Source organism: Zonotrichia leucophrys, chromosome 14 (assembly GCF_028769735.1).
Source record: "Zonotrichia leucophrys gambelii isolate GWCS_2022_RI chromosome 14, RI_Zleu_2.0, whole genome shotgun sequence".
NCBI classification, from domain to species: Eukaryota; Metazoa; Chordata; class Aves; order Passeriformes; family Passerellidae; genus Zonotrichia; species Zonotrichia leucophrys.
The window spans coordinates 5,294,158-5,322,114 of NC_088184.1; the positions used below are offsets into that span (position 1 = coordinate 5,294,158).

Sequence of the window (27,957 nt, forward strand, 5' to 3'; positions counted from 1 at the left end):
CACAACAAATTTGTGCTCTTCTCTTTTCTACTTGATATGAACATTTACTTCTGAACTGAGATAAAAAGTCAAGTGTGATTTCTCATAGCTACTAAACAAAAGCTTTGTGTTAGCCTGTCATTAACATCTTGCTTAGGTTTTCTTTTAAGCTTGAGTCTGTTGAAACAGTGTTTTGGAAGTAAGACATTTAAACAATTTACAAAGTCCAAGCACATGCAGTGTTCTGTCTTGTGTGATACTTGGTTTTCCCTAGGAATCCTGATGAAATGTCCTTGCAGGTGCAGTGTGACCCTTACACCCCTAGGAATGAATATTTGTGCTGAGGAGAAGGACTCAAGGATGCTGATAAATGTGCAAGCTTGAGCTGCACTGAAAATATGAGTGTTTGTGGGGAGGCTGTGTGTCCCCTCTGGAGACCCATTGAGGCTTAACTTATCAAAGCTCAGCCTTTAATTTCAGCCATTACTTGTTCAACAAGAAAAACAACAAACAAAAGAAAAAGGCAAATAAAGCTGCTTGGCAGTTGGCAAATTTATTGAGCTTGTCCTTCTCTGAGAAAATTTAATTTAAAATAAAGAGTAGCATGGTATGAATCAAATAAGATTACCCACAAAGACCAAGAGCAGCAATGAATCAATTTTAATCCATGACACAATTTAAATTAATTGCATAAATGTGACATTCATCTCCATTAGTGGACTGGGGAGGCTGAGGGGCTTTTTGCAGAGCTGCTCCCTAGAAACCCCTGTGTGGGCTGCAGGCTGCTGTTCCCTGACACCAAAATTACCTTTCCCAAAGGTGGGAATCCTGATGTGGCCAGTCCACAGCACCACTGACATTAAGGGACCAATGTGGTGTCTTGTTCAACCTCCTGCTCCAAGATGGGTGGCTGTGAGATGGGACCAGGGTGCTCAGGGTTTTATTTTTGGGACCTTGAACACCTCCAAAGGAGCAGCCTGTTTCACTGCTTCACTGCAAAACCTTTTCCCTATACCCAAATCAGTATTTTTCATGGTTTGATTCATGCCCATGGCTTCTCATCTTCCACTGAAGAGCCTGGAGCCTGGTTCCACCTTGCCAGGCTTCCAAAATGGTCTGTCTTGAAGCTCAGTAAGGATGAAAATGCTGCTGTCCTAACTGAATTCAGCTACTAAAACTGAAAGCAAGTCATAAAGATTTTAAAGCATATTTCCTGTGTATAAGGAGAATGGAGATTGAGCAGCTGAAATGGCAATATTGAAGAGGAAATGTCAGTGTGAGTTAGCATGCACCTTTCCTAAAGTGTCCTGTGCAAGAATAAAGTAGTGAGGATTGGACAGAAAAACAAATGCTAAGGCAGGAATAGTAATCCCTAACTTAAAACCACTTGTGCCATGATACAGATTTCTGCCTGGCATTTATGATTAGAATAAAATGGAACTGCTTTGATATCAACATATTTTCCATGTGATAGTAAGACCTAACAATCCTCTTCCTTTGTCTTTTTAGAGCACTTTTATCAACAGACCTGCCCTAGGGATTTTACCTCCAGAAAACTTTACAGAAAAACTGAAGGAGTCTTTGCTATCAGTAAGTTTGAGATATCTGACTGATCACTATTATTATGACCACTGTTGTTATCATTTTGCACTATACTTGTGCTCAGTATTTCAAGAGTAATTTTCTGTCTTTGCTGACAGGTGGCTCCTAAGGGATTGTCACAGGTGATAACCATGTCTTGTGGATCCTGCTCTAATGAAAATGCCTTTAAAGCAATATTCATGTGGTACAGAGTAAGTAAAACATTCAGGTATTTTTGTAGGTTTAGATGCAGAAATGAGTACTTATTCATAATCAGAATTGTTATTGCAAAACAAAGTGAGGCTTGAAGGTTATCTTGCTCATGATGTTATGTTCAATCTAGTGTCAAATCTTTATTAAAACCTCTTAGTCTAAACTTTTACTTTATATTGACACAACTTTAGAAGTTTTAAAGTAAAGGAAATAAATAAAGTTTTGATTGTAGTTAGCATGTGAAAGCCATAGTCAGGCTTGAATTCAGTCTTGAATACCAGCATTCCTGGTTTGTGGTTCAGCCATAAATGCCTTGGTTACAACTACAGGAACACTCATGTTGAGTTGTTTGGGGCTTTTTACAGAACAAGGAGAGGGGCCATAATAATGTCACAAAAGAAGAACTGGAATCCTGCATGATTAACCAGGTAACATTAGTTCTTTAGCACACCTACAGAGGTACCACTGGTTTGGGCTTGGAAGGGAAGATTGGGAGGAAAAGTTTGGTTTGTTACATGCAAAGTGGAATCTGGGCTTTGTACATTTAGGAAATGGTGAAATAGAGACTGCTCCCCAGAAAGATCAGGGAGCCATCAGGAAGCATGGGGGTGCAGCACAGGGGAGCCCCAGCCTCTCTGAGCCCCCAGGCCACCCCCAGGCACAGCCACCCCTCAGTCATGTGCTCCTAATTTGTTTACAAAGTGGGGGACTGTGCTGAAGGCTCACCTTGCCTGAGCTCAGCTGTGCCACAGCATCCACCCCAAGGATTCACCCATGTTAGCCAGGGTTTGGGACCTGGGCCAGGGCTGGGTCACCAGTGTGCTTGCTGAAGGGGGGAGGCTGTAACAGTCTGTGGTGCCTGCTGGAAGGGGAGCTCAGGGGGCTCTGGGGGGATGTTTCTCCCTGGCTGACCCCTCTTTGTGCTCTGCTTGCAGCCCCCTGGCTGCCCTGAGTACGCCATACTCTCCTTCATGGGCGGCTTCCACGGCAGGACCCTGGGTAAGTGTCCCTTGTGCCCCTCAGCTCACTGTGCTTGTCCTTACACACACAGCACCACTGGGGAAGCTGGAGGTTCATTCAAGGTTGCCTTGGGAGCCCCACCAGTGCTGGAAGGGTTGAGTGACAGTAGGAATTGATTTTGTGGTTTTTAAAAAATTCTTTTCAGACAGGCTCTTATTTTCATTCTGAATGTGCAGTTTCCTGTCTGTACTCATGAAAATATAATTCCTGGGCTAAAATCACCATAAACATGCTGTCACTCACTTTTACTGGTTTGTATCAGCTCGGTCCTTGTTCTAAGCACGTTACCTGAGAGTGCTGTAGCTGTGAGCTTTGCATCTTTGGAGGGGTGAAACCCACCTTGTCTGAGCAGCCTGTTCAGACTGACAGGTTCTCCTGCTCTTCTAGAACACAGTGCATGTGGAATCTGATGCTTAAGGTCTAGAGCAATCCATTTAAGCCTGACTAAATCCAATTACCCAGTATTTCAATAGACTGTAAAAACACAGAGCAGTTAAGAGAATTCTACAGTCAGGCCATTTCATCTCTTGGTGGCTTTTTTCTTGTATTGATCCTAGATGGGTATTATTTTAATTTTTCCCTCTCTGGGCTTAGGTTGCTTAGCTACAACTCACTCTAAAGCAATTCACAAACTGGACATTCCTTCACTGGACTGGCCTATTGCTCCATTTCCAAGGCTAAAGTATCCCCTGGAAGACTTTGTGAAAGAGAATCAACAGGAAGAAGCCCGTTGTTTAGAGGAGGTAAAAAATTCCCTGGCAGCTTTCTGTTGTTTTTGATTTGAAATAATGAATAGTGTTGGTAGGATTAGTGCTTTTCACTAAAAGAATGTTTTCAGGGATTGGAACAGCCTGTGATTGGAGCAGCATTCACTGTTGTTTACAGTCAGACCTTTCTCCCTGCCAGCTCACTGGGGATTCAGGGCTGCAAGAGTGACACCAAAGTGAAATTTCACCCTCAGAACTTGGTTGTGTCACAGTGAACTCACCTGCCAGCTCTTGCCAAAGGGCCCTGGGCTGAGAGAGAGCACAGAGTGGGTAACTCTGGATAACCCTCTCTGCAGAGAGCACCTCTAAGAGTATTTCAGCCTTTCCAGCTTCTCCATGCAGCTTCTGGCATAAAGCTCTGATTGTGCAGGGATAGACCTGTGAGTCCACTTAGCCAGACCTGCCTCACTTCAGAGAGCACAGCACAGCACATTCCCTCCCTGGGCTGCCCCAGGGTAGCTCTGCTGGGAGAAATGCAATGCTGGATGCCATTATTTTACAAACAAACAAACAAACCAAAAAGCCAAACATTTTCTTAGCAAGTCCGTGCTGGGTGTACTGCCCCCCTTTGGAAAGCATTGCTTTGCACAGCCTGCAGGGGCTGTGGCCCTGAGGGCTGTGAGAGGGATTTCAGGCACAAACAGACCATTAATTGCACTAGGAGGTTAATGAGAATTATCTGTCAGCCCCTTACAACAACAGGATTTTTTGCACTATTTGATTAATTTTAATATATCTGAAGTGGGTGACTGGAAAAAATGAATTTTCCAGATTACTTTTTCTAATGCATTAGCACAGTTTTAGTTTCTGACACAAAATCTATCCCATATCACTTAGGTGCAATGACAGCAGTGGCACAGTGAGCTGCAGTGGTGCTCAGCACACTGCCAGCTGAACCTGGCTAGAGCTTTTACAGCACTGCAGATAAATGTGCAGCTAGTTACAGTGTGATTAGGACATGGTTTAAACCATTCAGGAACAAGAAGGCAGTGGTAAATGCTGGAGGAACCACTTGTTAATCCTTTGTGCCACCTTTATAGCCAGGAATGTCCATGCAAAGTTGAAATTCTGATGAGATTTAATCTAGCTGGGAAAAAATGTACAAATGTTCTGGAAGGAGGATGTACATTCATAAGTGTTTGATTTGCAGGTGGAAGACCTGATTGTAAAGTACAGGAAAAAGAAGAAGATTGTGGCTGGAATCATTGTGGAACCAATACAGTCAGAGGGTGGGGACAATCATGCTTCAGATGACTTCTTCAGAAAGCTAAGAGATATTGCCAGGAAGGTAATAAAACATTTATTTGAGCACTCAGGGGTAGCTAAAACATGCACTCACACATTGTGGGTATCTGCAGAAGCTTTGCCCTGCCCCAGGCTCTTGGAGGGTCTCACAGCCCTCCTTACCATCAGTCAGGGTATATATGTACCACATAGCAGCAATGCCTGCTCTCTTCCATTTCATTCACACTAAGACTTTCCTCAGTCCAATAAATAATCTTCTAATTTTAAAGTGAGAGGGAAATTACTCTGATTCGTTAGCTATGAATTCTGCAGGTGTGTTCTTTAAATGATCATGCTTGTTGGTTGAGGAGGTTCTGTTTCTGAAGAAGCAGGTTGTGAAAAGTATAAATTTTTAATTACATGGTTTTAATTGGAAAAAAAACCCTAAAACTCAACTTGAAACAAGCCATAGTGCTGATGTTCCAATAAAACAATGAAAAGGACAGATGTCTTGATATTTGGAATGTAAAGTTACTTATTTAGAAGCTATGACCCTCAGTAATACTTACTCCATGCTTTTTTTCACCCTCAAAACACTGTGTGCTGAAGAGATGCGGCCAAAAGTACTTAGCTATTGTTTTTAAATAACAGAATTATGATATAGTTTGCTCTCCCTGTCACAATTTTGGACAAAATAGTCCTTCATATAAAAATGTAGCTTTTTCAGCAGAATTGTCTGAAAAGGCAGCTTTTCATGCCCCCCAAAAAATGACCAGCTCATGCTGCTGGTACTGCCTCTTGCCACATAATGCCCAACTCTGGGCACAGAGACTTCATATTTCCAACAAACAAAGCCCCTAGAAATTACACTCTGCTTCCCTCAAGGGCTTTGAAAATGCCACCTCTGTTCTTCCCAGATGTTTTCAGGTATCCTCTGGAAATGCTCAAGACTACATAAAAACATGTACTTGATGAGTATGGGTAGAAAACAAATTTCTAGTTTTCAAGTTTCTAGAATTCACCTTCCTGAAAAAAGAGATGAATTTTTGTGGAATCTGACACGAGTGGCATTAGTGGAGTGGTTGAGGAGGGCAGTGAAGGGAGAGGAAGGAGGGGTGTAGCCTTGGCTTGTGCTGATGTGCTCACCAAGGGAGGTGTTCCTGGTCTGGAAAGGGGGGCTCACACTCTGCTCCTGGTGTTGATGAGCTCACCAAGGGAGGTGTTCCTGGTCTGGGAAAGGGGGCTCACACTCCCTGCTCCTCTCGTGTGTCTCTGCAGCATGGCTGTGCTTTCCTAGTGGACGAGGTGCAGACAGGAGGCGGCTGCACAGGAAAGTTCTGGGCACACGAGCACTGGGGCCTGGATGATCCAGCTGATGTGGTGACATTCAGTAAGAAGATGATGACAGGAGGATTTTTCCACAAAGAGGAGTTCAGGCCAAATGCTGTAAGATTTTTAATGAAACTTGGACTCTGTGCAGGTTGGTGACCCCCTGAGGAGTGACTGTGACATCCATGGAAGGGACAAGGTTTCCCCCAGCAGTGCAGGTTCATCTGGATGGGGCTGCTGTTTGTTCACACAACAGTTGTCATCACCTCTTCACTTTTATTCCAGTTGTTGTCAGTTACCAAGGTCATAAAGCTGATGGGGGGAGAGGAGAACTGGGTTAAGCCTAATGGAATAAACCTTCAGTACAAAATCCAACCACAAACTGACACCTTCTCCTGTAGGGCAACTTGGGAATTTCAGAGCTTGTATGTCAGCATTAGAGATTCTGTCAGCAAAATTTCTTCTTTGCACTAATGACTTTTTAGATGTAATAAATTAAAAGTCAAATAAAGGGGAAGAACATAAAGCTTGATGTAAATTCTGTATAGATGATGCTGATTTCCTGTCATCTGTAGCTGTGTTCCAGTGAGACATCAGAGTAGCAAGGCAGAGTGCACTAAATGAGAGGCATGAATTCATTACCCTGTGTTTCAGCTCAGCAATGGGATTTTCCTTTACAACATAAAAAAGGGGGGTTGGTGAGATTAGTGGATGCCTTTTCATACACCATGTTTACACTGCCAGTGTGATGCCTTTTCTTAATTTATAGTGATTTGCCTGCTAACATGTTCCACAATTCTTTTCCCACTCTTTCCCCAGCCCTACCGGATTTTTAACACTTGGCTTGGAGATCCATCCAAGAACCTTATGCTTGCTGAAGTCATTAAGGTTATTAAAACAGAAGACCTTCTAAACAATGCAACCCATGCTGGGAAAGCACTGCTGACTGGGCTGCTGGATTTGCAGGTAAACATCTGGAAGGATTGTGGATAAGAAGGAGAAATTGGTGCTGCAGTAGGATCTGATCTTATCCAGTTTAAACATGTGGGCTGAGGAGCTAGAGCTGGGGTCTAGACCATAACAGTAACTTCAACACAGGCTGAATAACTGTGTCCCATCTGGAATTGAAGTAAACTTTCTTTTACTGACTTAAAAATGCTGGGTTTGTGTGGCTTAATCCAATATAAAGGGTGATTCCCAAAATATCTGAAGATATGCACTGCAGCTAATTAAAGTACTCTGCTAGGTTTTGTTACTGTAAGCAGCTGGTATTTCCTTGTCCTAAAGTTCTTTTCAAAGGAAGGTCCTTTCATATTTTGTTCCAGTTCTGATGGGCTGTTGAAATAAGAAAATTGTATCTTTCCCTCCCTTGTTTAAGGGAAATTCCTTTCAGCTTCTACTGTGGAACTCTACAGACAGGCATTTAGAGACAGGCTTGCAGATGCTCAGCTTCCAAAGGCATTTTGCACAGAATAATCCCAAACACCTCCCCACACCTTTAACACATAGCAGGCAGGAGACAGAAAACACTATAATCTCCTGCTTTAGAGGGCAGGAATACAGCAAGTCCTATCCAAAAGATTGCTCTTCCAAAAGATGAGGGCTGTGACTGAGAATAAGTGATGCAGATACTCCTGGCAAGTGTCTCAGTGCAGGGTAAGCGTGAGCTGGTTTCCAGCCCCAGTGCAGATGGTTTATGCTCAGGTTTTCCTGCAGTCCACTGTAGATGTAAATAAGATGTGTTATGCTTGTTCCAAAGAATACTTTACTTGACCCAGCTCATGAGTCAGACTCACTCTCCCTCCCTGCTTTGTGTGGGGCTCTGCAGGCTGAGCAGAGCACCATGTGAGCCGTGCTCCACTCCAGCAGAGCGAGGAGGCAGCAGGGCTTCCACCTGGCACAGCCAGCCCTGCCACCAGTGCCCTCTGTTGCAGCACCTGCCATGTGCTTGTCTCTCCTCTCTGCAGGCTCGTTACCCCCATCTCATCAGCAGAGTGAGAGGAAGAGGAACATTCTGTTCGTTTGACACTCCAGATGATGCAACTAGAAACAAGTTAATTACAATAGCCAGAAACAAAGGTAAGAAACTGTGTGTGTGTGGATGAGCTACATCATGTGTAGCATTCACATGTGAAGGTAATGCTTCACATTTTCCTTTTCATATCCTGCATGAGTATTTCAGTGTCAGAGGACAGTAGGGAAATGACAAGGGTGAATTTAGACTTTCTGGAAATTATGTCAGAGGCAGAGCAGTCTGTTGCATGGTGTGTGTATTTACCAGCCTCTGCAGGTCTGAGGTTACTGGAAAAGATCTGTTTATGGGATGAGATTTTGTGACAACAGGTTCAGAGTCCTCTGCAGTGGCTTTAGGTGCCCATGGACATGGCTTACTTCTAGAAAAAGGAAAGTTAGATGAAAGTCAATGTCACTAAGGAAAACACAGGGAGAAGAATGATGAGTTTTATAAATACATATTTCCTATACCTAGGAACACCTAATGATTAAATACAAGTGCCTAAAATGGGCACAGATCTACAGTGGCATCCTCTTTTCCCACAGAACTGTTAACAGCTGCAGACAGGCCCAGGTATCTAGAGGGGAACCTTGGGATCCACACCTAAAATTCTCTCTTTAACTGTGTGGGCCCTGTGTTTGCTGCTATCTGTTTTTGCTGTTACTCCTATCTGTTGAAAGAAGCAGGCAGGGTACACCTAAACTGTGGTGAAACCTAACTTTTAAAGTATAAAAGAAAGACACCATTTTTTGTTCTTGGAAACTAAGCCAGCAGGGAGAGAAGGCAAGTGGTTTGTTTCATGGTAAACCGAGGTTCTGCTTTGAGGCAGGGTAAGCTCAGCTTAGTAATATGGGTTCCCATTCAAACATTTCTAAAAACTTATTTTGAGCTAAAAAGTTCATTTAAAACACTGCTGGGAGAGGTTTGCAGACACTGAGACATTTTAACTTCTTGTCATTAAAAACAAATTAGTTTAAAAACCAATGCAGAGAAACCTCCTGTGTCTTGCTGTGGCACCAGGACACTTGAGCAGGAGAGTACTGCAGCTCTGAAATCTCAGATGCTGTGTGAGCTCTGTGTTGGATGCATTCCTCCCACTGCTGTCAGGATTAGTCCCAATACTCCAAGTGTTTTATAGAACAGCCCCAGGCACCCACAGTGTTCTTCTAAACTGCTGTGAAGCACAACACAATGTGCTGTGTCGTGGTGTGGCTAGCAGGATCTGGGGAGCTTCTGTTGGCCCTCCACAGTGAGGGTATCCCCATTCACAGACCGGAATTCTTCTGGATACTTGGCAAAGATGGAAATGACTAGAGGACCTACTGTGTTCTCATTTCAGGGGTTGTCCTGGGAGGCTGTGGAGACAGATCCATCCGTTTTCGTCCCACGCTGATCTTCAAGGACCACCATGCACACCTCTTCCTGAACATCTTCAGTGACATCTTAGCAAACTTCAAGTAAAAAGCAGTTCCCTTGCACTGAACAGCTGATTATGAAATTAGTTTGCATTAATTCATGTCTTCTCTACTTACAAGATAAGTGTAAAGTCATAAACTGAGGTTTGTGTTCTGTCTGTGATCCTGCCCAAGGCAAGCTGCTCCATGCACACGCGCCCCAGGCAGAGCATTGGCACTGGTCACCAGCAGGGCCATGCAGCTGTCCCTCACTGTGCATCCCCAGAACCTCCCTCTTCTGGCCTGGGCCATGCTGACTGCAGAGTCCTCCTACAGCCGTGTCCCTGACTCTGCCCTGTCTGAGCAGGACCTGAAACACTCTGTTTCCACGGGTGACCCTGGTAGATTTGCCTCCAGAAGCAGCAAAGCGTGGCCAAAGGCTCAGAGCCACACTCCTGCCACACAGAGTGCCCTTCTCTAATGGCAGCTGGGATCAAATCAGTGTTCAAGGAAAGCTCTGCTTTCCACCACTGCCAAGCACAGTATTTTACAGAATAATTTCCAGCTTTATTCCCTCGAGTACAGGCATCTGCCACACCAGCTGCATCAGGGCAGCTCTGCCCAGCCTGCACTCACTGCTTCAGGGGCACTGGTGCCCTCAGCCACACCTGCAAGTGGCACTGAAGCCCTTGTCCTTTTGTCCTCATCACACGGGATGGGTTTTAAAACTTTTGACTTCTCTTACAAGCAGACTTGTACAGAGAAAACTCTACCCTGAGGTATGTAATCTGACAAAGCTTAGAGAACCATGCAAAGCACATTCTTCCACTTCTGCCAGCAGTCTAGAATGATTCCAGATTATTTTACTATTTGCCCAGAACACACAATAGCCATTAATTTATCTATTATAACTTCTACACGAATACTTGAGGTATTTTGTAAAACTAAGCAGAAATGCCATTATCTGGTATCAGAGCCACTACAGTGAAGGCCTAGTCCTGCCTGCACATTTATAATGCAAAGTAATTCTATTTTTGTTCTAATAGTATATTCTAAGTCATGGATAGTTCAGAGATCTTCTAGAAAGCCACAGGATCAAAAAATGTGTCAACAGTTCATTGATTTTTCTTCAGAGTTTTGGATGTCTCTTTACTGTTTGCTGAAGGCTGACTTGAACTAGATCTGGTGCCTTTCTTTTTCTTTTTCTTGGTCAGCATCTGGATTTTGTTTACTAATTTTAACTTTTTGTTGTGCACCAAAAAACAGGGACCACAATGGACTTTTACAGTTGCCCTTTCAGGACCTGACCACAATTTTTAAGTGCATAATAAGAAACAGAGAAGTTAAAAGATTTACATGTTTAATACAACTACCAAAATGTGAAAAGGTTCCTTACTTGCTTTGAGAAGTATTAATCATTGTTTTCCCATTTTAAAGTACTGGTATTGGGAAACTCAAGCACAGTCACTTCTGCCAGCTTAAACCCAGTGGGGTTTCTGTAAACCTCTGCAGAAAGCAGAATTCTGGTGCCAGCTGGGCAGAACCTGAGCAGGTTTTTGAACAGAGGTTGTAGAAATCTGGGGGAAGGACTGGTAAAAATTGGTGTTCAACAAAACTTCATTGTCATCGCTGTCCTCGTAAGCGTACTATCAGCAAAGGAAAGTCAAACCAAGAACTGGATTTGACAGCATTTTGGGAATTAGTTTGTTCAACATATCAGTGCAGTAGTTTTAGTGAATGTCTCTAGCAAGTCTTGTACTTTTACAGAAGCAAAGGTCCAGTAATTTGAAGTCTTACCACATCTTCACTTTTATTATGACTACTCTAGGTGTTTTTATAATTTTTACTGACACTCAGTAACTGTATAATTGTGTACAACATGTTGATGAAATCGTTAGAGAATACCATAGAAAGCACTGCAGCTCAAGCATATAAAGTTAATATTGTTTACAGCATACTGTAGACAGTGCCAAATAAATGTTTAAACAAATACTTAAGTACACTTCATGGTGTAACTAGTAACTGTACACAGATTCATAACAATGACATCAATCATGTGTAATCAATATTCTTAAATAAAATATTTATAATTGAACTTCTCCAGGGCTTTTCATTTTACACCCAGTACATGCCTGAACTGAGCCACTAGTGCATATTAAAGACATTCTGATTAAGATAAACCTCAAAAAATGCAGTATACCTGTACAGCTCAATGTATTTTGTTGTCATGGTGTTTACACCAAGGAATATTTGGATTTCTTCTGATATTGCTGTGCTACACAGTATCAGCCACAATTTAAACTCACAAAACCCCATTAGGAAAAGTTAAACATGAGAAATAGTAATTCAGGGTTACCCTGTGCTCTTAAATGGCAATTTTACTTCACTGATCCTTTGCTGATCTGCCAAGAAACAGAGGTTTCACTTCACATGAGGAAAAAATAAAGAACACTCCAGATTATTGGTGAGAGTCAGTTTATTTGCCAGTTTCACATTAAGCTAGAACTAGGAGGGGTGTAAGGAGTTATCTTGCTTCTGACAATTTAAAACATGTGTTACACATTATAGGTGATATATTTGGTTCTTTCTTGGGTTTAAATTCCTCATTTCTACCAAGATTTCAGAAAAGGAGAACTCATATCATTATCATGGAATAAGACCACAGTCCTTCATGGAGACAGGTGCTGCTTTTCCCATTCCAATGAGGAATGGCAATTCCTGTAAGAGGCTCCTGAAATATTGTCCCAGCCTTGAACTTAACAGCTGAGCTGCCAGTGTCTCTTTTGCCCAGCTCCACTCCCATCCTGGAGGACCCTCCTGAGGCCAGGACAGCTCACACACCTTCCCATTCCCTCAATTGCACTGATACATGAGCATGTCCCTCTCTGACATTCAGCAGTGCCCATCATATGGATGCACCAGACCAGCTTTAATGTCCAGAGGCTTCCCAGCCAACCTAAAATGAGCTAAAAGAAACACTGAGGTTGAAGTGAGGATGCTCTGGCAGCTCCTGCATTTCATTTCAAGAGATTTTTCATATTTCATAACCACCAAAGAGGCCAGTTTGGCCTCCTATGGCGCATTCCAAGGACAGTTCAGGCTTGGAATGCTGTGACATTACTGAATGCTACATGGAACAGACACTCCTCACACCACACACAAGCTGCAGGACCTTTAATCCAGTGGGCTGTGCCTTACCACTGTGACTTTGTACACTGGGTGCACTTACTGCAGGCTTTGCACAGGAAATGGACAGGGATGTGTAGTTTGGTGAACTATTTAAACCTCGTGGAATAAGCACAATGAACAAGGAAAGTCATTGGAAATGAGCTCTGTGTCACACAAATTCTCCAAATATTTGAGTAAATTTCTGTCTGTCTACAATCTGGCCATACTTAATTGTAAAATACAAAGTATCTGTACTGTTATACCGCTTGAACTGGTGAAGAAGCTCGTCCTTGCTATCTCCAACTTCATCCAAAGTCACCACTGTGTCTATGGGACAGTAAATGTCATTACGTCTTCCCCAAAATGTCAAGTGGGCCACTCTGACAGTTTGTCCAGTTTCACTTAAGTAGATTAATCCAATGATTCTTCTGAAAAAGTAGCTCATACCATACAGCATTGCCCCAGCAAAGACAGCAATGCCAGTTGTGTAGAGCAGGATATTCTGGGACACCTGGCCCTGCAGGTAGAGGTAGCAGATGGGAGGCAGCATGATCATGGAGGTGGCAGTCTGCAGCAGCTTCAGTCTCGACAGGATCCTGCAGTATTTTATCCCTGGGAACCTGTAGACCAGTTTGAACTCTTCTGTCCTGCCATGCACAGCCTTCTGCTGGACCACAGCAGCAGGGGCCAAGTGGGACAGACACACGGACGGCTCTCGTGGGCTCCTGAGGTAACTCCTGACACCGTGAGCTCGCTGGGCTTGTGACTGCAAACACTGCCACGAACCAGCAATCCAGGGCAGGCGAGCAGCTTCCCTTCTCCATGGCCTTGTCCAGAGCTCCTTCTGCAGCGATCTCCCAAAAGGTGCTGCTGTGCAGGCTGCGGTCCTGACAGTGCAGAGCCAAGCCTGTAAGGTAACATTCCCACAGGTCATCGTTTGAGTCCTCTTTAAAACCCAACCAGCGAGCTCAGAGCTGGTCCCTCGGGCTCCTACAGACAGTGAAGCACAATCCCGGGTCACTGTAACCTAAAACCAGTGATCTGATAAAAAAAACTGGTGTTTGTGCTCGCATCCCTCCCTGCAGACCAAGAGGGAAAACTGTGCTAACACAGCTGGTATCAGTGAGCTCAGTGACCGACACTGGCACACTCCCTGCCTCTCGCTGGCTGAGCAACATCCCAGCAAAGCTGCTGGAATCGCCGACTCGTTAAATAACCACTTAAACAGCAGTTTTAAGGAAACAGAAAGGTGGACTAAGCAAAGCACGGTAAAGGTGAGGAGAGCGCCATCAGGCCGAAGGAAGGAGCGGACGCTGGGAAGGCGCAAAGGCAGCAAGGGAAGTTCCGCGCTGCCCCCGCCACGCCGTGGGACACGTGGCGTGCAAGGACCCGTCACCGAGCGACCCGCGACAGGGATGGCGACAGGGATGGAAAAAGGGAAAGGCAAGGAAACGGGGAAAGGGGAGAAGGAGGGGAAGGAGGAACAACCCGCGCCAGCAACCCCGATCCTCACCGCCGCCATGGCCCCGCCGCCTCTCCGCGCCTGCCCCGCCCCGCCCCGCGCGCGGCCCGCCGGGAGGGGCGGCCCCGCGGAGCAGCCATGGCGGCGCCGCCCTCAGCGCTCTGCCTGTTCGACGTGGATGGCACCCTCACGGCGCCGCGCCAGGCGAGTGCGGGACGGGGCTGCGGGGAGCGGGGCGGACGGCACACCGCGGGGCGGACGGCACACCGCGGGGGCCCGGCTGTGCCGTGTGCCGCGGGCTCCGTGAGCGCACTTCATTCATTTAACGCTGCTTAAGGACCCGCACGGGCTGGTTGTTGCGGAATGGAGGCGCTGGCCTCAGGCAAATCTGACGGCTCTGTTTTGGACCGTAGAAAATCTCGGCGGAGATGGCGGCGTTCATGCAGCGTCTGCGGCAGAAGATGAAGGTGGGGGTGGTGGGCGGCTCGGACCTGGCCAAGATCCGCGAGCAGCTGGGCGAGGACGGTAAGGGCGATCCCTGTGGGGCGATCCTCAATGAGGCGATCCCGCAATGAGGTGATCCCCCTGGGGCCATCCGCGCTCCGGGCCCCGGGCAGCCGCCAAGGACACGTGGAGGTTGAGCCCCGTCCATCCCCTTCTTCCCTTGCTTGTAATTGTCTTCCTGGGAGTGCTGTATTGCACTCAGGCTGTGGGGAGTGCAACCCGACTTTGGAAATCGCAGGCTGTTTGCGCTGTGCAGGTATCTCGATATTAAATTAACAGGTTGTTGCTAGTGGTGAAATCCTGCCTTGGTGTCAGAGCTTTGTCACTCTGCTGTGTGCAGTGCACGCCTGTATGTGACATACACGTGTGGGCTGCTCAGCTGCCAAGCACATCCCTGAGGACCTGGATTTGTTCACTGTGGGGTTATGTAGCTATGGATTCTTGCCTTAGTCCTGTATTCTTAATGGTCTTTACTTAATTGATGCCACTGACAGCCTCCTGTAGTGCCCAGGCAGCTCAGAGTTTGTTTGCCTTCCAAGTGGTCTCCAGTAAACCATATCATCTTGTGTGGTGCTGAGACTCACAGCTCCCAGACATCTGCTGAAGATTAGTGACACTGAGGAAACAAACCTAAAAGGGCATTACCTGACTTGCTTTCAGGCCAGGCCATGTGCCAGGTGTTTGATCATTCCTTTACACTTAATGCAAAGAGTTATACACCTCTAAGTAAAGCCACAGGTAAGTCAACTGACTTCACATGATTTGAGGTGTGTGTTAATCATAGTGAGAAATGGGACTAGCATTAATCGTGTGCTTGATGCTATGCTGCTGAAATTCTCATGCTTTAGGAGCTAATGTTTGCTGTATTTTAAGCTGTTTAACATTTAAGACAATTCTGCATTAAGCATTGATGGGAAATGATGAGTTACTGTCTTTTTGCTTGTTTGCAGTGATTGAGAAATATGACTATGTGTTCTCAGAAAATGGCCTGGTAGCATACAAAGATGGGAAATTCCTGAGCAAGCAGGTGAGTGTGAAATTTCCAACAGTGAGAAAAAGAAATTTTCTAAACAAGATTTTGATTTATTTGTACAGTGTAGTCCTTTGTAATCACCCTTTCAAAGATCAAAGTTTCTGCTGCTTTCATATGTTAGTCCTGTTAATGGATCATTCATTTGGCATGTAATGTTTAACATAAATAATGGAGAGCAAACACTTAAAGAGATCCTGGCTGAATTTGCTGCCCTGACCAGTGGTTCCAGTTTACTGCAGGAACAAGCTCCATTTCTTTGTGCTTTGCTATAGCACAGCACATGCAGACATGTGCAGACATTAAAACCCTTTTTGTTTAGGGCTGCTGCCTATGGCACAGTTTCCTTCTGAAGCAGGTACAACTAGGAATCATATTAAAGGATAGTTTGGTGTTATAAAGTGAATAAAAATGAGAGCCTTTAGCTAGTACCATGTGAGCCTCAGCTGATGTTACTGATTGAAGGCATGTTTGTTTCTCTGTGGTATTAACCATGCCTGATTACCCAATGTCTGTGTTTTCCATGTGACTTGCTTTTAGAATCTCAGATTCTGGACCCTTGGTTGAATGGTGTTTGTTTTGTTAGAGCATTCAGGGCCACCTGGGCGAGGACATCCTTCAAGATGTCATCAACTACTGCCTGGGTTACCTTGCAAAGATCAGACTGCCAAAGAAGAGGTATGTGCACACAGACATCTCAGTTCTCCATGGGGGATATAAAGCTCAGCTCAGGGTGCTCAGCAAAAAAAAATAAAATAGAGTAATTTCTGTTTAGGGAACAGCACTGTGTGTGTGAAACAGAGCTCTGGCCATGCATACAAAGAGAGGTCCCCAGCTGGAGCACAGGGATTGAAATACTGATCAGCACTTTGTGTCAGAGGGAAGGAGATTCAGTTTTGAAGCAGGAGTGTTCCCTTGCCATGTTTGGAATTCAGAGATGAGGAGTGCAGCCAGAGCAGCTCTGTGTGTGAGGTGTGAGGTGCAGCTGTGCAGACCCTGAAATGTGCTGGGTGAGGCCGGGCAGGACACTGCCCACACTGCTGGGAATTCTGCAGCTTCACCCCACACTGACAGCCTGGCCTGTCAGGCTCTGGGCTTGATGGGATGCTCCAGTCACACTTGTTAAACCAAATGGTGCTTTTAAAAGCCAGTAAGGATGATGATGAGCTTGCCAGATCCAAAGTCCTAAAGGCTTACTGGTGCCAGAGGTACCTGCATGTAGTGAGACAGCTGATTCCCACTGCCCTTAGAATTAAATGGAAATTTATTGTGATATTTAGTGCTTTGAGCAGTTTTCTCATCTATTTTCTGTCTTGTGATCAATTCCCTTGCAGAGGCACTTTCATTGAGTTCAGAAATGGGATGTTAAATGTGTCCCCCATTGGAAGAAACTGCAGCCAGGAAGAGCGACTTGAGTTCTATGAATTTGATAAAGTGAGTTACAACTCTTGAAAAATCCCCAGCTCTCCTGGAGGAGGCAGTTATGGCCAGGTTATGATTTTTTTTAAACTTTCATTGTTTGTGCAATTCTATTTTTTTTTCATTTTAATCCTTTCCATGTGGTTTAACTAATTTGTTCATTCAGGAAATAAACAATGTGGGGTTTTTTGTTAGAATAGCAAGGATTACTTGCAGAAGAGTGGGTTTGGCTCATGTTTTTAATCCAATATCCAGAGTACTGAACATCCTGCCTCTGGGGTTTCTAAAAAACCCTGTCCTAGGTAAAACCATACTTTATGATGTCCTTTATAGTGTAACCAGCCTGGGTCCATTCAAATCAATAAAACCATTCTTTTTTAGAGGTGGTTTTGGGTTATCTTTTCACTGGTAAATCAACACAGTTACAGCATGTAACTGTTGTTTGGTTTTGTTTTCTTTTTTTCTTAACAGAAGGAGCATATAAGAGAGAAATTTGTAGCTGATCTACAAAGAGAATTTGCAGGCAAAGGCCTCACATTTTCAATAGGTAATACTTTAAAAGAATGTCATTTAAAACATCAATTAATTAAATTTCATTTAAGTCATTCTCTCTTATGGCTGTGACATCCCATCTCATTTGTGTGACAGGTCTCTCTGGGGGTGGTTGCAGGCAAGACTGAGCCTCTTTTTCCTCTCAGCCTTTTATTGGGACATTTTAATTGAAATCCATCAACAAAGAGAACTTCATTTCTTGTCATCAGTTCATTGTCCTTTAATGTCAGTTGTGTGACTGATTCTGCTCATTTTGGAGCATATTAGATGCTTTGGATTAGTCAGAGTTGTTTCTGTGAATCAGTTTTGATCAGAGCTACTCCCTCAGTGCTGTTCCAGTTGCCCTTGGTTCTTCAGCTGTACCTGCACTGTGTGGGAGGAAGGAAAGAATCCAAAAGCAAGTGCAAGCTTAAGGAAAAAAAATACAGTAAGGGGGAATTAAAAGTATGGTTGGCATTAGTGCTAAAGCCCTAAGGCAAAAGTGAACTGCAGTGCAGCTCTCCTCTCCCCTTTATGTTGTAAATACTTTATATAAGGTATTTTTATTTGTTGTAGATACACCTGCTTCAGCTGGGAATCATGCTCTTAGGTATTGGTGAAGGCCAAGGGCTCAGAACTGGAACAGCTGCTGAAAGGGCTGATTTCTTCCCTTTCCTACTCTGAAAGCCCTAGCAAATCTTTTGCCTATGATTTTATGGCTGTACATACATCAGTGGCTGTGTTCATGTGTCCTTTCTATCTAAAAGTAAAAAGATTAAATGTAATTATTTTAAAAGGTTCATTTGGATAGCAGTGAGTGTTTGGGAACATGCTCAGAGACTTTGTTGAATGGATAAAAAAATCTCTGAATCACATCTCTAATAACTGATACCCTATAAAACACTTTCTGTACTTGCAGGACTTAACTCCAGAGTGTCACAACATTTCTTGTCTTCTGCAAAGCTCCCTCTGCCTAAAATCTTGCCCAGTTTAGGGTTTTTTTCACTTTCTCTCCCTTCAGAAATACATTGTTAAAATGTAACAAGTCGTGGTTCCTCTCTCTCCTAGGAGGGCAGATCAGCATCGATGTGTTCCCAGAGGGCTGGGATAAAAGGTACTGCTTAGGAATTGTTGCCAAGGATGGATACAAGACTATTTATTTCTTTGGAGACAAGACCATGCCAGTGAGTACATTAATTTGACACACTCATTTGAGAGCTGCTGTAATTAAACCTCAAGGAGTGCAGGTTCTAACCTTGTAACCTTAATCCTGACAAGAGCTGAAGTCAGGGCATAAACGTGTCCATGTTTACCTGGCTGCAGATGGGAAGTTTTCCTTCTGTTTCCTGAGCTGAACACAGGGTTCTTGCCTTAACAGAGGCTGTTTTAAAACTGAGCTTGTGTAATTCTGTTAAACACCTAGGTGACATGACTGTGTGAAACTGATTGTCCTGCTTGGTTAGTTTAGATTGGTTTTTGTTGGCTGGTGTTTATTAAACATATTTATTTCCTGTCTCATTTAACACTGTGCCTTTGCTCACTGCTCTGTCTCCACCCTGGGGAACTGAGCAGAGTCCCTTGTCCCTCATCATGGGGAAGAGCTCTGCAGGGCAGTTCAGAGGCTTTTAAAAATCAGAGACCTGACAAGAGCTTGTGAGGGCACTGGCAAGCACAAGGACTTGCTTGAAATTAAAGCTGTCTGAATTTGGCCAAAGGACACTGTCAGCCTGTTTTATAAGAAAAGGCTTGGTTTGATAAGAACTCACAGTTACAAAACTCTTAAATTACACAGGACTTTATACATTTAAAAAAAAAAAAGGTTTATAAGAGAAAGACAAGCTTAAAATTTAAGTTTTTTCCCCCTGACATCAGCTGCAAAAGTAATCACCTGTCCCTGTGGCACAGAGCTCACAGACAGTTCATGTCAGACCCTCTAAGTGGCAGTGCAGCTCTTCCAGAGAGTTGAAGTACTGAGAGCTGATGCTGACCTGTGGGAGCAGTGTGGCAAACAGAAATTTGGGAATGAAGCTGTGGATGGAGTTTGGGGATCTGTGCTCATCCAGGGCAGTGCTGGTGCTCACTGAGCCTAATCACTGCAGGCCCTTGGAAAAAGTCCATTTTTCCCTGTTTCCTTTCATGTGTCCCTATTTGTGACTGTCCTTGATGTTAAATAAAATTAAATCATCTTCTGCTTCCAGGGAGGGAATGACTATGAAATTTTCACAGACTCCAGAACAGAAGGCCACAGTGTCACATCCCCGGAGGATACAAGAAGAATCTGTGAAGAGCTATTTTTTAAATAAAAGACTTCAGACTTCACACTTTGAGGACAGTTAGAACAGCAAAATAACTTGAAACATCATCTTCATTCTGGATTGTTTTTATGTAATTGGCCATGAATAGCAGGTGCTTTGCAGGTCAGCCATTACTAAAGGGAAATGTTTTACTTGAAGACCCCTTGCTGCCTGGGGGAACACAGCAGAGCTCATTGAGCACCATCCTTTCAATTTCCAATCCCATAAATTGTTTTCTTTTTGCTTGGTTGTGGGGTTGGGTTATATTTTGGGTTGGTTTTTAAGATATCTGTAAACTTAACTAATTAATTACAATTTAGGGAGGGAAGGGGAGGCATAATCTGCCTCTAGTTGATTCCTGGTCTTAAAATTGGCCTGCAAGGCTTAATCCCTAGTTTTTTACGTTGAGGCAGCTTTTTAAAAGATGCAGTTGATTTTTTTAAATATTTACCTTATGCTATATGAATTAACATGAATTATAAGACACTTTCTTGTCTAAAACTGGAAGATGAATGAAAGGGAAAAGTTTTATTTCTTCCTGGGGTTGGGAAGATGGCACTGGACCAGAAGTCCCTGACTGCCATCCCTAGGAGTGCTGGAGCAGCTGGTGCCAAAGTTCCCTCCTCAGGATGGATGTGGTGCCAAGGCACAACTCAGGTCATGCTACCTACACTCTGTGCAGACCAAATCTAAAAAGTTATTTGTAAAAATTAATTAAAATAACTTCACCAGATTAGCAAAATATATTTCTGCCACTTTCTGATCATTTTCTGAGATTCCTGGTTAAGGCATTAAGGGTAGCTTGAGATTTTTCATACTACAAAAATGACCTAAACTATGTTTCTGTTGAAATTCAAGTCAATGTCTGACATTCTGTGTAACTGTTAATTACTGTTAATTACTTTTCTCAGCTGGTATTAGGAAAGTAATCTTGAGTATAAACGGTTTGATTTAGTAAAGGAGAATAAAATCTGATTTTATCATTAAAATACCCTGTGTTGATTTATCATTATGGAAAATAAAATACTTGAAGCAGACCTGTTGCATGCTGCCTGTCTGTACCAAAATATTAATAATTTGAATTTTTTCAGTTCCAGGTTCACGGGATACTTGCACAGTAAAAAAGCAGAGAATAGAATCTTGGTACCACCCAAAAGGACTTACAAAATCAGAGGGGGAGTGCAGTGCACCTCATGCACCAAAACTGTTTGATCTTCCCTAACTAATTCCTGTGTTAATGGGAGCTGACTTAGGACCACAACCATCCCTAGTCCAAGAATGCTGTTTAAGGACAGTTTAAGAGCTGCTGCTTTGATTGTTTTCAGCCCCAAAGACATTTCTGGCTGCTCTGTCCTGGGAGCCTCCTCTGACAGGTGCTGGCCTTGTTATTCCCTCATTGTTCTGCTAAGTGCAGTCAGTGGCTGGGAAAACATTTCCTTACATAAAACTGAAGTCACCACACAGGGGTGCCTGTGCAGGCACCTGCATTTTCCTCTTTAAAGCTGATCCTCCTCAGCACCAGCTACCCAGGGAGCAGACTGGAACACATGGAAGCACTGAAATGGTTGCATTTATTGTAAAGAAAGCAGGGGGTGATATTCCAACAAGCTGCACAGTGATAAACCCACCACTACCAAGGCTTATGGGTCATAAAGACAGAACCAAACCCAAACCCCAGCACACCACAGTGTAACAGGCACAGCTAAGGGAAAACAAACCAGCACAGCAGTTCTGAGCCCACATCACAGCTGGGCACAGATCAGCTGCTGTGAAAGGCTCAGGACAGCTCCTGACAGCCAGCACCTCTTGGTGAAGCTCCAAACACACAACTGAAGCTACACTGTTTCATACAACTAACAAGAGTTCTGCTTTTTTTTGTTTGTTTTTATTTGCAAAGTCAATAAAAATCCACTGTTAGGAAAATAACAGAAAAATGCTTCATTTGAAAGAAAAAAATATATATGGAAGGCAAATAGGAACAAAACCAATTTAGTAGCACTACAACTACACAAAAGTCTGGGGAAGGGTGGCCCTATCACATCCTACCAAGGGAGTTTGCCAGGGAAACAGATGCAGAATTTACTTCACCAAGGCAGCTGAGCCTGCTGAGAACTCAGTCAGTGTTTAACACACCTGGGCAGCACACACCTGCTGTGCAGCAGTGCAGGTGCCCTGCCTGCCCCTGGCACACCATGCCAGTCAGCTGCATGCAGTCTGGAAGGCAAATCTTCAGCCTGGTCAAAATTCAGACACCCTCTGAGGCTGTGAAGTATCCACTACTCTACGGTTTTCTACCACTTACCTTGGAGCAAATTTAAATTTGGGATGGATTTTTTTTTTTTTTTTAATACTGGCCTATAAAATCTGTTGCTAATCAACCATCAAGGCACCTAAGTAAATTCACAAACAACCCCAGCTTTACCAGTACAACACAATTTCCACACCATTTGCAGGGGTGCACCTGATGGGCATCTGGAGCACAACCCCCTGATGGAGATTTTTCACCCTGTGGCAGCTGCTCTGTTTGTGAACTTCCTTCCATGAGGAAAACAAGTCAGCAATGAACACCTCTGTGTGCCAGCCAGGGCATTCAGGCACTAAATCAGCAATAAAGGTACTGCAGCCCTGGAGAGCAGCCCAGGGGGCTCAGGGCTCAGAGCTGGGCTGGACCACCTGCACAAGAAGAGCTCTCCTTGAAACCTCTCCCCCCTTCCCCTGGGCATTTCCTGGAATCAGTTCACAAGACAAAAGAAAACCCAAACCTCCCTTCCTCCACCAAGCACACAAACTAGGTCTCTTTAAATACATTTCTTGTAAACACATTACGCTAGATTTTTTCATTAGCATTTGAATTGCCTTTTTTTTTTTTTTAAATCAGGCCAGCTGTAAAAAGTGGTAATTTTGGCCTGCATCTGCTTTATTGACAATGCAGTATTTCCTCACACACAGAATTCTTCAGGCAGGTCCTGCAGCCAGTTGCTGAGCAGAGCCCACCTGGCAGCAGCCACGCTCCAGGGGACGCCTCAGGAGCTGATGACGTGCCCTGACCAGGTCTCGTGCTTGGTGCCAGGGGCCAGGTGGGTGATCACCACCTCCACTGCCTGCAGCTTCTCGTTCTTGGGAGGGATGGTGCACATCTTGTAGGTGACCTCGTCGCCTGCCACGGGAACGTACTCGCCTTCAATGCTGTGGAGGGAAGCTCCAGTTAGTCAGGAGTCACAGAAACACTCGTTCTCTTCTGCAGCTGACTGAATTTTTTATCGTAATTGTTAGCTTAGATGCTCAAAGTACTTCAGGGATTTTATAGAGCCTGTCATCTGTCAAAGTCTGAGGCTGATTTTGGTTGTCTCACAATGAAATCCTATGAAAATACCATAAACACGACCATCACCTTAAAAAATCAACCAACCACAAGAAGTACAAAATAAAACCCAGTAAAACCCACAAAAATCCCCACTTTAACCTGCCTTAAAGAATATTCAGGTGAGCCCAGGCTTGGACTGAGAACTGTGCACCAACGCCTCACTTGAGCAGCACTAGAGGGCAGGGCTGACACTTACTTCAGGGAAATGGTTTTTAAACTAAAGAAAATTGATCTCTTTTTGGCTGGTTTTCCCCCCACTTCTCACTTAGGCTTTTGAAGTTTCAGTTTGGGGTTTTTTTTTCATTTTTTCTTAAGAAGAACTGCACCATGTAATGGCAAGATTTTCCCTTTAGGTTACTCCACCATAACACAGTTTGAGGTATTAAATAAAAAAGGAGCCCAGGTGAGATATGGTATCAAATATTTCAAAATTACTTGCTGTGAGAAAAGAGAGTGTTGTCATCTTATTGCAGGGGTTCCATACTGTTGTCTCCTTATCACAACAGTTCCATACCTTCTTGGTGTTTCTCTTTGGCATCTCCTCACAGCACTGACTCTTTCCTCTTCCCAAAGCAGCCACTGACTCCAGTTCCCTTCTCACCCAGCCACCCCACTCTTTTCTAGCACTCTGCTTCTCATTGCTTACAGCTGTGGCCTGGTAAAGTCAGGCCTGCTCCTGATCTTTGATAATTGGCCCAGCTGCAACTCCTTAGGGGTGAAATTCCTTTCTACACTATCTTTATTCTCTTCTATTCTATCCCCCTACAAGAGAGCCCTGCTATCCTGATGTATGAGCCTGCACAAGCCTCCACCCAGCACTCAGGGGCATTTCCAGGAGGCTCCTCCTGGCCTCAGCTCCCCCAGAGTGATGCTGCAAGACCTGCACTGTGCATTTGCTACTGCACATGAGCCCGGGTTTGGAATCAGTGGGAGATGCCAAAGGAGCTTCACCTTCTGTTCAGAACAAGGTGCTGATGGCACAGAGAGCTGCAAACAGCCCTCCTCACCTCCACCCTGTGCTTGAGATCAGAGCTTTGTAATAAAAATCCCAGCATGTGCCACTGAGCACTGGCAGAGATTCCTCCCTCCTGCCTTGCCATGAGGCTCTGACAGTACAGAAGATGCCACTTCACCTTTCTTTAAATGTACCCACACCTACACGCTCAGCTTCCCCTGCCCTGAATTTCTCAGTGAAGGTTTTCAGTGTTTCTCAGCAGTATCTGTATTTTGGAACAGATCAACACTAATAATAAATTCTACTGGATGCCTAATTGGTGAGACTTGCTTGTGAACTCCTGAAGTCCAGATTTGGGTCCAGCAAAGAAAAAATAAGTGGTCTAGGTCAGGAGTTTGTAGTGCACCACTGAGTTTGGTATTTGCCTTCTCTGAGAGCACACTGGGAGACTGATCACCCCACCCAGGAATTTTAACCCATGTTTTGTTTATAGCAGAAATCTCAGATTTTAGCAGTGCCCTTCATATCCACTCTCATTTTGTGACCCATTAATCTTAGGGATTTTCTATTGCAGGAAAGGCTGGCAGGACTGATAGGAGGCAAACACACTGGTCCCTACTGGGAGTTCTAACCTCACATCAGAGTTTGCTTCTCCCCACAGTTCTGCAAAACTTCTCCAGCTTTGCTTCTCCCAGCCCTTCCCCTTTTGAGGGCTCCTGTGAGAGCCCTGCCCTGCAGGTCAGCTCAGGCTGTGGGGAGCCAGAGCAGCCCAGACAGGACAGGGTAACCAGGCAAGTACAAGGGAAGCTGAAAATGACCCCTACATCAAGACTTCTCCCATGGGAAACTCAAAAGAAAAGTCATTGTTTGCTAGCTGATTGTATCAACATGATAGTGAAAATGCTCCTGTATCTAAATATGAATCTAAAACTTGCTATGAGGAGTTAAAGGCACTCCCAAGGCCTGGGGTTTGAAATGTTTGAGGGAATAAAGTCTTTAAGAGTTTATTTCCCTGGAAATGCCTCTACTCCAGAGCTGCCCTGACTGTGGCCATCAGACCCAGCAGGGAATATCCTGAGCTGAACCCTTCAGAGCAGTGCCTGGGAAAATGGGAGTAAATTGAAGGCAGAAGAAATATTTACAGCAAAAATGAAGATAAAGCCTCCTTCATCAGACCTGACAGCCCTTTCCAACCCACACAGGCTGATCCAGCTGACCTTTATTTACTTCCAGAGTCTGCAGGCCACCCTGTCAGCCCAGCCCAGCATCACTGGACAGGCTCTCACATCTGACCTTTGCTGTGCTGTGCTCTCCAGTCACTGCCTCCATCTGTGCCCCATTTCCCCCAGTTCCAACAGGTTTAAGATCCTTTCAGGTGTGGAGGGATTGCACACCCAACCCTTGCTGTCCTTCCAGGAGCAGACACTAATTTACCTTTTCTAGTGCCACAGAGCCAGAAGGTTACCCTGACCTTGAAACAGCAGTTTTGCAGTGAGGATGTACGGGAACCTGATGAGGGAACATAAAATCCCCAACAAGAGACACAGGAAAGGGTTGAAAGAGTCAAACCAGAAGTGAAAATAAAAATGGCATATAAAAAAAATAGCATCACCTTTCCTACTTAAACCTCTTGAATCTCGAGGAGGATCAAAGGAGCCTTGATCCTTTGTGGCAAAAAAAAATAAAAAGAGAAAAAAAAATCTTGCTATAAAGCTAAAACCACTAAAAGTGAACCAGATCTCCCCTTGGTGCTCCAGGCACCAGTGCAGAGCCCCTGGCCCTGCGGGAGCAGGAACTCATCACCACAGCACAGCCACCCCCAAACGGATGCCCTGCCCAGGAAGGGATCTCAGGTTTGGCTGAAACATCTTTTTTTTACACAAACAGGAACTTTACATGTTTTTTAAAACCTCTGTAAAACAGGATAAGCCACGGTTAGTGAAATAAACATTTGAAATCTGCAAAAGTAGGTAAATATGGTTAATGCAAAAGGAAAGTGGATTCACAGTCTCCCAAAGCACCAATATAAAAAAGCTTTAAGCTCCTGAAAAATGGAGGTAAATGAGGAATCACTTGATTATTCAAAATCAAGTGAGGAAGAAGTACAGCTTGAGCATTAAAAAGGACGGGTGTTTTGTTAGGGAATGTTTTGTTTAGATGGAAATATGAATATGTACCTGGACAGGTTCAGGTAAGGTGTGTGCTGCAGGTACACTGGTAACAAAGTGATTCTGCTTTTCCAAGAAATAAGAGCAAGTGAATCAGTACACACACACACAGGACGTGGCTAATACAGCCACACTGCAGGCAGGGAGAGGAGAAGCAGAGGCCCAGCCTGCAGGACACACTCAGCTGTCACTGGAAGCCACCACGTCCCTCAGGCCAGGAGGGGACTCTTGGGCACTGCCTGTTAGCCCCTGTCTGCCAAGGAAAAAGAAAAAACCCAAAATATTTGCTGACCCCCATTTCTTATGCTGAATCATGAGGTTGAGTTCTCGTGTTCCTGCTACTGAAGGGATGAGATTGTGCCCAGAATGTGCAGAGCCCTGAGCACTGCCCAGCCCAGGCAGGGGCACTTTTCTCTGCTAGAGAGCATTTCTTGCAGGGCTGAGCATTATGCTGACAGCATCAGATCCTTTCTTGGTTCCACTGCTTGTCCAAGCTGACACTACAGGTGACTGGGGCTTGTGATAAAACCTCATTCAACCCCAGGACAGCTTCATTTGATCCCTGCTTTTCTGTCTTTCCTCACTTGTTGAGGTGACCCTACCCCTCCTTTGCATAGCTGTGTATAAAGGTTGTGGCCGCACAAACATCTCCAATTTCATTCTCTGCTTTTGGCCTTTAAACCTTCCTCCCACATATCAGATATTCTTTTTTCTCCTGCAGGTTTGTGACCCCTAGCTATTTTTGGTGCCCAACAAACATTAGATCATTAGCTCACTGCCCCCAGGGCGCAGGAAAAGCAGGAGGACAAAGGTCTGCAGGCTGAACAGAGCTGAGGGTGAGCAGTGTCCCCTGGGCAGTGTTTGCCACTAAAGCTGCTGCTGGGACAGACACAGAGCCACTCCAGCCCTGCTGCCACCACTTGTGATGCTTGGGAGGAGAAACAAACCACACCCAGACTTGTGGAGGGATGCAGAAAGGACAATCTGGTGGCACTCAGAGGGGGTGACACGGTGGCAGTGCAGGCAGAGCCCTGCACAGAGCTGGGGGAGATCCTCCAGCAGGAAGCAAACCTCCAGCACTGGGCAGGAAATGAACTGGAAAAGATCAGAGAGAGTAAACAGAGCTCTTGGAACACTCAACCTACAACAGCCATTCTGTAAACAATGTAAGTTACCTGGAAAATTTGGTAAAGGAAGTTAAACAGGGACTTTTTTGATGTTACATGTTGATTAAATAATTTTAGATCTGTATTTTTTACTTTCACGCTCCATATATATTAAATGTTGATCTAGAGGAATGTGGAGGTTTCCACTGCTGTTTGAGATATTGGAGTGCACTTTCAATTCAAAATGTTGAATATCTACATACCCAGGAATCTTAAGACACTTCAACAACTTCAAATTCAAGCTAAAAATAGGAAATGCTTCCCTGATGTCAGAGTCAGAGAGAGACACAATAGAGTGAGTTTTAGATTATCCAGCACCTCCCATTTCCCAGCTCAGTGCCAGTCTGGTATGGTGGAGCATTTTATCCTGCACTA

The 27,957-nt window shown here is 44.5% G+C and overlaps 4 protein-coding genes across 9 annotated transcripts in view; 2 read left to right on the top strand and 2 right to left on the bottom strand.

Annotated features, from left to right (window-relative positions):
* The window catches only part of ABAT (4-aminobutyrate aminotransferase), a 49,280-nt gene extending 37,664 nt beyond the window's left edge, over positions 1–11,616 (top strand). For all 4 annotated transcript variants that reach the window (XM_064726307.1, XM_064726309.1, XM_064726308.1 and 1 more), the window contains exons 7-16: positions 1,489–1,569; positions 1,680–1,772; positions 2,139–2,201; positions 2,709–2,772; positions 3,388–3,536; positions 4,711–4,848; positions 6,063–6,230; positions 6,933–7,079; positions 8,081–8,192; positions 9,467–11,616. In XM_064726307.1, the coding sequence (XP_064582377.1) occupies positions 1,489–1,569; positions 1,680–1,772; positions 2,139–2,201; positions 2,709–2,772; positions 3,388–3,536; positions 4,711–4,848; positions 6,063–6,230; positions 6,933–7,079; positions 8,081–8,192; positions 9,467–9,588 (1,137 nt within the window). In that variant the 3' untranslated portion in view covers positions 9,589–11,616. The remainder of the gene's footprint in view (positions 1–1,488; positions 1,570–1,679; positions 1,773–2,138; positions 2,202–2,708; positions 2,773–3,387; positions 3,537–4,710; positions 4,849–6,062; positions 6,231–6,932; positions 7,080–8,080; positions 8,193–9,466) is intronic.
* Positions 11,617–12,405: 789 nt separating this feature from the next.
* Positions 12,406–14,233, bottom strand: TMEM186 (transmembrane protein 186). The gene is made up of 2 exons (XM_064726312.1): positions 14,203–14,233; positions 12,406–13,596 (listed from the first exon to the last, which is right to left on the bottom strand). Exons 1-2 carry the CDS (start codon positions 14,209–14,211, stop codon positions 12,859–12,861), a joined length of 747 nt encoding a protein of 248 aa, XP_064582382.1. The 5' UTR covers positions 14,212–14,233; the 3' UTR covers positions 12,406–12,858.
* Position 14,234: 1 nt separating this feature from the next.
* Positions 14,235–20,966, top strand: PMM2 (phosphomannomutase 2). The gene is made up of 8 exons (XM_064726313.1): positions 14,235–14,355; positions 14,565–14,676; positions 15,606–15,682; positions 16,272–16,363; positions 17,020–17,119; positions 17,576–17,651; positions 18,704–18,819; positions 19,834–20,966. The coding sequence occupies exons 1-8, from the start codon at positions 14,290–14,292 to the stop codon at positions 19,936–19,938; spliced, it is 744 nt and encodes a 247-aa protein (XP_064582383.1). The 5' UTR covers positions 14,235–14,289; the 3' UTR covers positions 19,939–20,966.
* Positions 20,967–21,482: 516 nt separating this feature from the next.
* The window catches only part of CARHSP1 (calcium regulated heat stable protein 1), a 37,233-nt gene continuing 30,758 nt past the window's right edge, over positions 21,483–27,957 (bottom strand). For all 3 annotated transcript variants that reach the window (XM_064726217.1, XM_064726219.1, XM_064726218.1), the window contains exon 4: positions 21,483–23,115. In XM_064726217.1, coding sequence (XP_064582287.1) covers positions 22,953–23,115 — 163 coding nt within the window. In that variant the 3' untranslated portion in view covers positions 21,483–22,952. The remainder of the gene's footprint in view (positions 23,116–27,957) is intronic.